At 35.3% G+C, this 12,319-nt stretch overlaps 1 protein-coding gene across 2 annotated transcripts; it reads right to left on the bottom strand.

Moving 5' to 3' along the window:
* Window positions 1-374: 374 nt before the first annotated feature.
* Window positions 375-10,615, bottom strand: tcof1 (treacle ribosome biogenesis factor 1). Of its 2 annotated transcripts, none has more exons than XM_082176968.1 (9): window positions 10,375-10,615; window positions 9,798-9,859; window positions 9,672-9,706; window positions 8,450-8,539; window positions 7,037-7,098; window positions 6,783-6,945; window positions 3,759-5,471; window positions 3,589-3,668; window positions 375-936 (listed from the first exon to the last, which is right to left on the bottom strand). In XM_082176968.1, the coding sequence occupies exons 1-9, from the start codon at window positions 10,489-10,491 to the stop codon at window positions 862-864; spliced, it is 2,397 nt and encodes a 798-aa protein (XP_082033094.1). In that variant the 5' UTR covers window positions 10,492-10,615; the 3' UTR covers window positions 375-861. The 2 variants fall into 2 exon arrangements, with proteins under 2 accessions (XP_082033094.1, XP_082033095.1); XM_082176969.1 differs by having other exon boundaries at window positions 9,798-9,853.
* Between the last annotated feature and the right edge of the window lie 1,704 nt (window positions 10,616-12,319).

Genomic DNA, 12,319 nt, shown 5'->3' with positions numbered 1-12,319 from the left:
TCTATTACTGTTCCTACATAATTTGCAAGAAACAGTGCTAAAATATCTATTTAGGAGTCTTAGACCTTTCCAACGATATATAGTTTGTGATGATTAGATTAGGATTTAATTGTAATATAGTGAAGTAAACTTAGGACGGTGTCAGTTGAGGTCATTCATATTCTAGTGAACTGATAAGTTATGTAATTAACATTTAGCAGAAATACACATTTGAAAAATTACTTCATCTTCTGGGTAAAAAGGAGAAAATATGTTGATACACATGTACAGTATGTCTCTTAAAAAACCCTTCGATATGTCCCAGACAAACTTTAAATAGGAAATATGAATACATATGTACATCTGTCAGTGTGAAGAATGAGGAGACAAAAATATAAATAAAATCATCTGTGTATTTTGAACCACAAAAAAATATTAATAAGACAAATACATTTTTTCCCCTTAATAATGGTCACAAATATTAACACAAAATGACATTTATGTTCATCCTAAACAATTGTACTTATTACTTTTTAAATGTACCTGTAGAAAAGAATGACGACAACAACTTGTCACATGACCAAAATGAAAATAAAACAGCATGATTAGTTTTTTTCATGGCTCTCATGATTTGTTTTTTAAAAACACGTTTAAAAGAATACAAAAGACATAAAATTCTTCTTCATCACAAAGTCCAGTTATCAAAAATAGAAAAACAAAACAGCAAAAAAGAGAATCCTAAATATTTCTCAAAATTCACCTCCATAAAAATATAAAACATACAAACACTGACTTGCACACACACACACATGAACACACACGATCCTCACAGTCGGGGCGGAGCATGCATTGAGTTCAGGTCATTATGTCAGAAGTTTCTCCTCAGTGAGACTGAGAACTGATGTCTGGAACATTATGTGCGGTTGAGTCCATGAGCGGTTTCTCTTTCTTCTTTTTCTGGACAATAAAAGAGAGGTAAAAGTCATTTACTCACAGAACTCAATCAATCTGAGGGAGTTTTATTACAGAATATCAATTACAGAATCATAACAGAGGCATAATTAACCCTGTAAAGCCTGACATACTAAATAATAGCAAATACTTTAGATATACAGTCAGATATACAGTATATTAGTCCGATTTGTATTATTTTAAATGGAACAATTTTGGAACCTTTAGACAAAATCTAAACAAAAATGTGTTTTTTATTTAGTTTCATATTTGATACATCAGGCTTTTATGGCTCATATGATATAGTGAGAATATGGAGCTCAAACTCGCCGAGGAAAAACAGCTCAGTTTTATTCAGAGGCACAAACTGAGTTTAGTGCAGATGCTGATTAGCCTGGAAATCCAGACCTAAATCTGAAAGATTAATGGTCTGGCGTCGACTAATTTAAATCGGCCAGCTTGAGGGGCGGCACCAAGCTTGCATTTAAAAATCTCACTGCACGCAATTGGATAACACTACGACCAATCACAACAAGTTATCGCTTAGGTACCAGCGGAGCTATCTGGTAGATTAGACTCTTACCGTATCCGGTCGGCAAAACAGCAAAAATGTCCTTCTTGCAAAGGAACGATTCGAGCGCCGTCTTCTGTTCCTCTTCTAGATAAAAAGCCAAGTCTAACTCATTCATTGTAGCGGACAAAGCCGTTTTAAACAACTGGTGTTCATCCATAGCCATCTTGCAATGTTCATTAATGACTTAGACGTCACAGCGCTGTCCTCATCTGTTTAGCTCGCCTCTGGCCCGCCTATATCAGATAACCCGATGTGATTGGTGCAGCTCAGATCGAGGGGCATATTTAATGAGCATCATTACTAGACACCAGAGTAACTCGCCGAGCAAATTCAACTTGTGCTCTCGCGAGAACTCTGGGTTTCCAGGGTAGATATTTATGTGGGTAAAGGGTGCATTTCCACCGCCAAACTCTACTATATCTATATCTGATTTTTTTGACGACATATATATCATATGAGACATAAAAGTCTGATGTATCAAATATGAAACTTTATAAAAACACACATGCACACTTTTGTTTAGATTTTTCTTAAGGTTCCAAAAATGTTCCATTTAAAAAAATAATCTGACTAATATACTGTATATCTGACTGTATATCTAAAGTATTTGCTATTATTTAGTTTGCTATTATGACGACCAGCTTTTGCATGTTTTAAAAGTGACCCAAATCCGATATCTGCATTTACACTATACACTTGCTGAAACAACCCAAGGTAGACATTATTATCTGATAATACAAGCTTTAGCTTTCCGCACCATCTTTAAAGGTCAGCAAACCATTGCTGAGAACAGCACTTGTTCCAGCCCGAGTCATGTGATCTAGTGATGTTCGGTTCTGGAACGAATCGTTCTTGTGAGTCGGCTTATAGGAAGTATAGGAGCTGGTTCACTAATCGAACTTTAGTTCGGGGTTTGATGACGCAAAACGCTCAGCCGAAGTATCACATCCGACTCAGAAACAACCAGTTCAACCAGCCGTCGAAGTTTGACTATGAGCGATTGCTCTGATGGGACGTACTGGAAATATTCTTATGACTACTGTTATTTAATAACATTTGATAAAAAACTGCAGAAATCTTTATGCAGTAGCGTCGAAGTAGTGTTTTTTTTAGCATTTTTGGGAGGAGTACAATTTACAAATGTGGTTTCAAATTCAACAACCAGATGCATTTACACTTGTCTAGTTTCGTCTGGAATGCGGCCCAGACCTCCTCCTGAAGTGGTTTGAGCGATCGGATTCAAATCCGTCTCGAATGCGTTTCGGAGGGCGTTTACACCCGGGTCCGGTTTCACAAAGATGGACTTTGAGATATGGCTTAGATATAGTAGATAGTCAGACTTCAGATAGACATCAAACTCATGCCGTTGCACAAAGCACTTAAGACTCTGACTATCTTAAGTAGGACTACACTGCAATGCATTCTGGGTAAAATAAGAAACTTTTCAAAACAAAAAACATGGCGGATCGAGTAAGCGCATTCAACGGCTCAGTGCAGTTTACCCCAGCGGAAAATATGTGTTTGTTGGAGGAGTATAACAGTTACAAGGACATTTTACTTGGGAAATTTAGCGGAGAATGTAGTAACAAGAAGAAATGTTTAAATTATGAGCCATTTTCCCTTTTCTTTTGGCTGTTTGTAATGTAACTGATTGTTACTGCTGGTTGCCAAGGTAACAGAGTCTTAGACCTGAGTTAGCCTGGGGGTAAGGGGTCTAATTTTTTTGGTCTAAATTAAGTCAGACTTTATTTTTGTGAAACAGTCTAACTTTCATTAGACTAGTCTACACTATAGACCGGTCTAAAATAGCTTTGTGAAACCGGCCCCTGGTCTTTTCACGATTGGATAGCTATAGTTAAGTGGCCAGGTGTAAACAGCCCCATAAACTCCTTGATTTCGCTTAATCAGACAACAGAAGGCATGTAGTAGATTGTGATTTTCAAATATGCGTTTCAAATATGATACGGTAGACTTTATAGGTATTTTCTGTTAGTTTTTGTTGATGAAGAACAGCATTTTCTTTTAAAAACATCATCATTCTGAACACGCAATTTACAAAACCAACCATCAATCCAGCAGTTTACCTTCTTGTGCACGACCAGCTCCTCAACTGGAGCAGATACAGGGACGATTCCCTCCGCTTCTTCTCCTCTCTTCTTCTTCTCTGTACATCATTTCAGCGTGAGAGGGAACATTAGAGAAGAAATTGAAGGATGGCGTAAAAAAAAACCATGCATATTTTTTAATTACTCACTTTTTTTCTTCAGGCTCATTGCTGCTTCTTCTTCTTCTTCTTCTGGTGGTGGAGGAGGTTCAAGAGCATCTGCATTTTCACCCTTCTTGTTTTTGCCCTTCACTTTGTCTTTCTTGGCCTCTGGCGCGGCGGGGACGTCACAAGCTTCCTCCATTTTGTGTTTTTTTTTTTTTTTTGACAGAGTGTTTAGCTCTTGACTGGAGGTTTCCTCATTTCCCAAGCCATCAGCAACGTCGTTTTGAGATCGACGACTTTTCACAGGCGAAGGAACGTCATGCTGGATCTCCACGCCATCAGCTGCCATTTTGCTTTTCTTTTTTTTCAAAGAGCTGTTTGCAGAGTCTAACTGAAGGAGATCAGCGTCCGACGGGACCGTTTTGGGCTTTTTATTGCTAGTTTCCACCTCACCAGGTTCTTTCACGACTTTAGCCTTTTTAGATGGTGTTTCAGACTCAATTGTTTCTGAAAGGCTTTCAATGGTCTTAAATTTAGATTTTTTAGATGGCGTTTCAGACTCGATTGTTTCTGAAATGCTTTCAATGGCCTTACTTTTGGATTTTTTAGATGGCGTTTCAAACTCAATTGTTTCTGAAATGCTTTCACTGGTCTTAAGTTTGACTTTTTTAGATGGCGTTTCAGACTCAGTTGCTTCTGAAAGGCTTTCAATGGTCTTACTTTTGGATTTTTTAGATGGCGTTTCAGACTCAATTGTTTCTGAAAGGCTTTCAATGGTCTTATGTTTGACTTTTTTAGATGGCGTTTCAGACTCAATTGTTTCAATGGCCTTACATTTGACTTTTTTAGACGGCGTTTCAGACTCAATTGTTTCTGAAAGGCTTTCAATGGTCTTACATTTAGATTTTTTAGATGAAGAATCGGGGTTAACGGATTCAGATGTTGTTTCTTGGTCAATCTCAGAAGGAACTTCAGTTTTCTTGGCTTTACCCTTCTTAGAAGATGTTTCATTGGGAACGGGCTCCGCAACACTTTTAGACTTCTTGTTTTTCACTTTCTTTGAAGGCATCTCTGATTGGTCCGTCGTAAGGTTGGTTTCTTCACAGTGAGTTTCCACAGAAGCTTTCTTAACTTCTTGAATATTTGAGGGACTGTTGTCAGTTTCAACATCACTGGCCTCAGAAAGGCCTTTCTTTTTTTTAGTCTTTTTCGATGGAGTGTCAGCGCTGCTGGTTTCTGAGGTACCGTTATCTTTACGAGCATTTTCCTCAACCTGCTGTGAAAAACTATTACATGGTTCAAAATGAACTCTTTTAGGAGTCCTAATGGCTTCTGAATCTGATACACCAACCTCTTTAGTTCCTTTCAGAGGTCCGTTAGTTTCATGATGTCCTTCCGCTTCATCGGTCTCATCCTGTGTAGTTTTAGATTTAGTTTTTTTGGGGGTCTCAACCACATCAAGAGATGCTGAGACGCTACTATTTTTCTTATTTCTAGTCCTTTTCTTGACTTTAGAAACTTCAGCGTCTTTGTCTTTTGGCTCTTCTGAACTAGTCTTGGATGCATCGGTTGTTACAGAAATGTCCTCGGATTTGTCCGTCGCTTCGTTTGCTGGCGTATCGGACTTTCCCTTCTTGGCTTGGTTTTCCTCTTTTGTTTTTTTTGTTCTCGGCTTCCTTCTCGCCCTGCTCCTTTCTGGGATCTTCCCAAAAGATTCGTCCAAAATCGAAAGAACGTCCATTTTCTCTCTGTCGACGTCTGGTAACACAAGACAAACTTTTATGATCATATTTCTGTTTGAATCTTATGAAAACACATCACATTTCACACTTACATCACAAAATGAATGGGAAATACACTGTCCAGCCCAGTTTGGATTTAAATAGACTAATGCTTAAGTGTCTATGATTGGAATATTATCGCAGTGATTATTATGTTTGTAGTATCACGGCCAGCTCACAAGCCGCGTCAAAGGAGACAACACGTTGGATACTGATCAAAATTGATTAAAGTAAGAATAAAATAGGAAAAATAGGAAACTAAAACAAAAACAAATGAAAAAAATATGGTATACATTGGCGTTCTTATTATTTTTCCATTTCTGCTCTGGAAGTCTATGGCATCCCATAGAACCGCTTGCGGGAAAGTTATGAAATTTGGCACAAAGATAGAGGACCGTCTGAACTGTCATCATAGCAAATTTGGAGTCTGTAACTCAATCCCTCTAGCGCCACCAACTGTCCAAAGATGCACTCATGTATATGCTTTTTGAACTTTTGAACCATAAAGGCTAGAAACAAAATTCCTTTTTCCTCATTGGCTCGTGACGATTCGATTGAAGCCTATGACGTCATTTTCCATCATGAAACGTTTTCCGCAATTTAGAATTTTGGGGGGAAAAAAGTATATTTTAGAACTCCTCTTAGGCTGTTGCTCCGATTTTCAGACCATGCCAACAAAAAGTTATGGAACTCAAGTTGATTTGTTAATCCGTTCATATAAAATATCTATTTCTGATCTCTTTGGCCGAAAAAATTATAATAATCACATAACTGACCTCTTTATAATGTTACAAAAGATTATATTTTCGAATAAATGGTGTTCTTTAGAATTTTGTATATTCATCATAGAATCCTGAGAAATAAAATTTATCAGTTTCCACTAAAATATTGTCAACATTGATAATAATAATGAATGTTTCTTGAGCATCAAATCATCATATTAGAATGATTTGTGAAGGATCATGTGACACTGAAGACTGGAGTAATGATGCTGAAAATTCAGCTTTGATCACAGGAATAAATTACACTTTACTATATATTCACATAGAAAACCGGCATTTAAAATAGTATTAATATTTCACAATATTACTGTGATTTTTGATCAGCCTTGGTGAGCAGAAGACGTTAAGAAAATCTTACTTTTTATGAAAAAGAGCTTAATTGTCAATGCAAAGTATATATAAGACGAAACAATTCACATGTTGATTTGGGGGTTTGTGAGATTCATCCATCGGCAGGACAAGGCGTTATGAAGCCTTTCAATGCTTTCTATTTCGTTTTTTCTCACCTGAAAATTCAGAAAGCAGTTTCCTCCACTTATCCACGTCTAAACTGGAGTCCGAGTCGGATTCATTCCCCGGATCAGCGGCCGATGGAGGAACCAAAACATCTTCTGAGCTGGAGTTTTTTCTTTTCCTCGGTTTAGTCCCAGTTTCACTTTTCTTCTGTTTCTGTGCAGTGGAATCAGTGATGAATATTTCAGGAGACTTTTGTTTGTTTGGCGAATGAATAAAACATTTCGGTCATGTTGAAATCAAATACCGTTGATTTTCCCGCTGTTCCTGAAGTTTTAATGTTGCCGACAGGTTTTTTTGGATTAAGTCCTGTACACACACACACACACACACACACACACACACACACACATACATACAGAAACACTCTATAGTTCAATTCAATTCAATTCAATTCACATTTATTTGTATTGCGCTTTTCACAATGCACATCATTTCAAAGCAGCTTTACAGAAAATGCATGAGTCCATATTACAATTTAGAGATGATCTGTTAATAGAGGTTAGTTATGTATTTCGGTAATGTACATATACAAAATCACAGTTAGCAAAAAATTTATCAATTTAACAATGTAATAATTTAATGTAGAAACAATGAGCTTATTGAAGTCATGAATACTTGTTTGATAACATACAGTACAGGCCAAAAGTTTGGACACATTACTATTTTTTATGTTTTTGAAAGAGGTTTCTTCTGCTCATCAAGCCTGCATTTATTTGATCAAAAATACAGAAAAAAAATGTAATATTGTGATATATTATTACAATTTAAAATAATTGGTTTTCAATTTATTATACTTTAAATGATCATTTATTTCTGTGATGCAAAGCTGAATTTTCAGGATCATTACTCCAGTCTATCACATGATCCTTTAGAAATCATTCTAATATGATGATTCATTATCAAAGTTGGAAACAGTTCTGCTGCTTAATATTTTTTCATAACCTGTGATACTTTTTTAGGATACTTTGATGAATAAAAAAATACAAATAAAAAAAAAAGAAGCAAATGTTTAAAAAATAGAAATCTTTTGTAACAGCAATATACACGACTGGTCAGTCATTTTTTTCTTTCTTTTTTTGAAATAAATCAATACTTTTATTCAGCAAGGATGTGTTAAATTGATCAAAAGTGATAGTAAAGAAGATTTATATTATTAGAATTTTTTAATTTTTTTTGAATAAATGCAGTTCTTTTTAACCTTTTATTCATCAAATATATTAGGCAGCAGAACTGTGTCCAACACTCATAATAAATCAGAATATTAGAATGATTTCTAAAGGATCATGTGATAGACTGGAGTAATGATCCTGAAAATTCAGCTTTGCATCACAGAAATAAATGATAATTTAAAGTATAATAAATTGAAAACCAATTATTTTAAATTGTAATAATATATCACAATATTACATATTTTTCAGTATTTTTGATCAAATAAATGCAGGCTTGATGAGCAGAAGAAACTTCTTTCAAAAACATTAAAAATAGTAATGTGTCCAAACTTTTGGCCTGTACTGTATATTTTTATATTGAAAAATGTAGTCAGATGGTTACAAGGTGGTTAAGTAAGACTGTCAGATTTGTGGCTTATGTTTACAGCTGTCAGATAAAACACACATTCCACAATAATAAGATGATATTAAAGCGACGACTGGTTTACCAGCAGAGGGAGCTGTGATCTTAGACTTGGCTCCGGTTGAAGAACCTTTCCGTCTTTTTGCTGGACTCTGGAGCTCAGGAGTTTCAACACCTGTGGATGTGAGGACTTTCTGTAGGTTACTCAATATTAGTGATCCCCTTTTGAATTATCAGTGCTTATATTAAATAAGAACCACCAAACATGATCATCCACAGGATATACACAGCTTTACATTTTATTTTCTTGTATAGATCCAAATAATACTGTGAAAATGTAATATCATGTGTAAAATATCTATTACATTGCATTTTTTCTACATACTGTAGGATGCATTTTTATTTATAATTGTGTGTGTATATATATATATATATATATGCTATTTCTTATTTTTTATCAAACTATTTTAATCAACTGTATTAATTTATTGTTTATTTAAGTTTAGTTACTTTATGTTTTTAATGTATCTTTTACATTTTTACCCTGCTTTTCTTTTTATTTATTTAAATAAAGTTATTTATTAATTTAGTGTTAATTTAATCAATTCTATTAATTTTATTTAATAAATTTTTATTTATTTATAAGTTATTCTAATAAAATGCATTAATTTATTATTTCTTAAATAATTGTTTTAATCAGATTTATTTTGTACGGTAGTTTAATCATTTTTATTGATTAATTTCTACATTTTTTACACTGCTTTTCTTTTTTTTAATTTAAATAAAGTTTTATTTATTAATTTAGGGTTAATTTAATAAAAATCTATTAATTTTATTTAAATACATTTTTATTTATTTATAAGTTATTTTAATAAAATGCATTAATTTATTATTTCTTAAATAATTGTTTTAATCACATTTATTTTGTACGGTAGTTTAATCATTTTTATTTATTCATTTCTACATTTTTTACACTGCTTTTCTTTTTATTAATTTAAATAAAGTTGTATTTATTAATTTAGTGTTAATTTAATCAAATCTATTAATTTTATTTAATATTTTTTTATAAGTTATTCTAATAAAATGCATTAATTTATTATTTCTTAAATAATTGTTTTAATCAAATTTATTTTTGTACGATAGTTTAATCATTTTTATTTATTCATTTCTACATTTTTTACACTGCTTTTCTCTCAACTTTCCCACAGCGCTCCCTTGTTGAACATCCCTGATGCACAATACACAGTTTGTCCCGATGAACCTTCTGACAGACAAACACTAGACAGTGAAGCTGATGATGTACATACCAGAAGGCACCGGTGGAATATCTCCATCATCTGAGCTGAATACATCATGTTGGGGGAAAATTATAAATTAGTTTAAATTGCTTTTCAATAGAGCCCATAATATGAGACATGCATGCACTGTGTTACCTTGCCCACTTCTGGAAGATCTCACTCAAAGACACTTTCACTTCTTCAGTTTCAACCTGCAACTGACAGACACAGTTACACATGCATTCAGAGAGAATTCTGTGCATATCACAGTTCTGAGCTCTACAGGATCACTGTGAACTGATGCATGACTATAAATCTTATTTAGTGCTTCTATCTGTACTCTAACACCATTAACTATCAGTATAAAACAGGGAAAAGTGCATTTACTACATGCACAAGCTTAAAATGCTTCTTTTCTACCACTCATGTCATTTGTAATGCACACATTCATGAAGCAAAGTCTATGTTGTAGAAATGAAGCTTTAACCATTCAATTGCATTACGGTTGATGTTGATAGGCAGTGATTTCAGTGTGACTGAACTGATTTGAATTAAATACATTGGTGTTGGTGAATGCATCAGGTTTGGTTCGACAGATGTAATGCAACAGCTTTATTTGTCCTCTGTTGAAAATGCATGCAAAAAAACCCCCACAGTCTCTTGATTTACGAACATGCACTCTCACTCTCTCACCCTCACTCTCTCTCACACACATGCATAAACATTTCTGCACCTTGGGCGCGTGCTTTTTCAACACGTGTGCTGCTTTCTGGTAGCCGTTGTCCTTTAAATGGTGATATATTAAATTGATCAGCTCGTCTTGCGTTGCGTCTGTAATATTTGAGGTCATGTTTGTGATGGCGGTAAATAAATAAAAAACGGATGCTCGTGATACTTAGGAAAAACTTTGCTGCATGTTTCTATTTCCGCTACGCTAGCGCGCACAGACAGTAGCTTCACGCGCATTCCTTCTCTCTGACCCCTGAACTCTCGCAATGCGCGCACTGGATCATGGGAAATGTAGTTTTATTTAAAGTGTGTGGGAAAGATCGTGTTTACGAGTTGAACGTACATGAACGCGACAACAGTGATTAAAAAAATTATAATTTCACTTTATATTATGTAATCTATAAGTGATGAAGATGTGTTATAGCACATGTTTTGATCTGAGACACATCACAACCAATGCATGAGTGGTTTTGTGTGGTCTGGTTTGATGAACATGTTACCTGAGCAGTTCAGTGAGGTCGTGCTCATTGTCTGATGTCAAGAACAGCAGAGTCAGCATGTCCTCTAGGGGAAAACAGCTCTGTGAAAGTGTAAAACCACAAACACCCGACTCCGACCAATCAAGACCAATCAGATCCAGACATCCAAACCCGCCAGTGTGGTGAAATGAATGTGAGCAGGTGTGTTTGGATTAGGGTTTGAGCTGTGGAGTGTGTCAATATGTTTATTTTAGGGCGATGCAGCCCACTCGTGTTTACATGTTTCTCTAAAAGGGATTCAGGGTGGTGAGATCAACCTGTGATAAATCCAAAATACAGCAGCAGTTTTAAAGTTTCATGACTATGATGAAACTGACAATTTCCTAACATTTGGCTCCGTTTGCTCGAGTAATGAAGGAGAAACTCTTCGGGGTGATGATGGTGAGCAGGTCAGCTGACGGGGGGGTGTATCAGGTAATAGTGTTCACAGAGCTCCATTCATGAGGATCTGAGGGAGAAAGAGGAGATTTTGTGTGCCAGGGGTTCAGGGTTTGGCTGGTTAGCGTCTGCGTTTCCTTACATGCTGTAACTACACCGTTATGTGGGCAAAAAATGATGTTTCTCTATTGACAGCAATTCATCTGACCAAGGACTACACTTGAGGCCAATCACCTAAGCCTAAAAAATGGCATAAAGTTGGCATAAAACGGAAGCCGCAATAGTCTTTTCCTCCCTATTTTGACGTATATCCGAGTGAAACGCTTCTGGAACAAGAACAAATGTGGGCGGGGCTTGATGTTGTCTGTGTGGAATTGATTGGATGATTGTGATTTGCTATTGGTGGATCTCATGTGAGTGACAGGTTGCTCCGCCCACATCATCAGAGAAGAGAAGAGATGCTGCGAGAGGAACTTATTCTGATTCAAGATTACCAGAAACATGAATTAAAACGGATAAATCATTTATAAAAAAATACTGCAATATTTTACATTTTGGTGACTTAAACTTGCAACTATCCTGAAAAATATCAATAAAGTCAATTTCATGATTTTAAGACCCCTCCAAAGGTAAATGCCAGCAAAATGTCTGAACAATGTCATTTTAAATGCGGTCAATGAAGAAACAAGCTTTTCGAGTCCATATGCATCTTCTTCCTGGAGTAATGATGCTGAAAATTCAGCTTTTCATCACAGGAATAAATTACATTTTACACAATGTATTACATGACATATATTTTTTAATTGAATTAGTTATTTCAAATTGTAATAATATTTCACAATATGAAAGTTTTTACTGTATTTTGGATCAAATAAATGCAGCCTTGGTGTCACTCACTAAACACATATTCTTTATACCACAAATCTAACGTGTATTATTTCTTTAATGGTCTGAGAGAAAGATGAAAGGGAATAATTATAAGAGAAGGCAGCTGAGTCTGAGGACTTGTTGAATTTGGCGTTGTGTGTGTGT

Source organism: Leuciscus leuciscus (assembly GCF_965113295.1).
Source record: "Leuciscus leuciscus genome assembly, chromosome: 8".
Lineage (NCBI taxonomy): Eukaryota > Metazoa > Chordata > Actinopteri > Cypriniformes > Leuciscidae > Leuciscus > Leuciscus leuciscus.
This window is presented reverse-complemented; position numbering and strand designations above follow the sequence as displayed.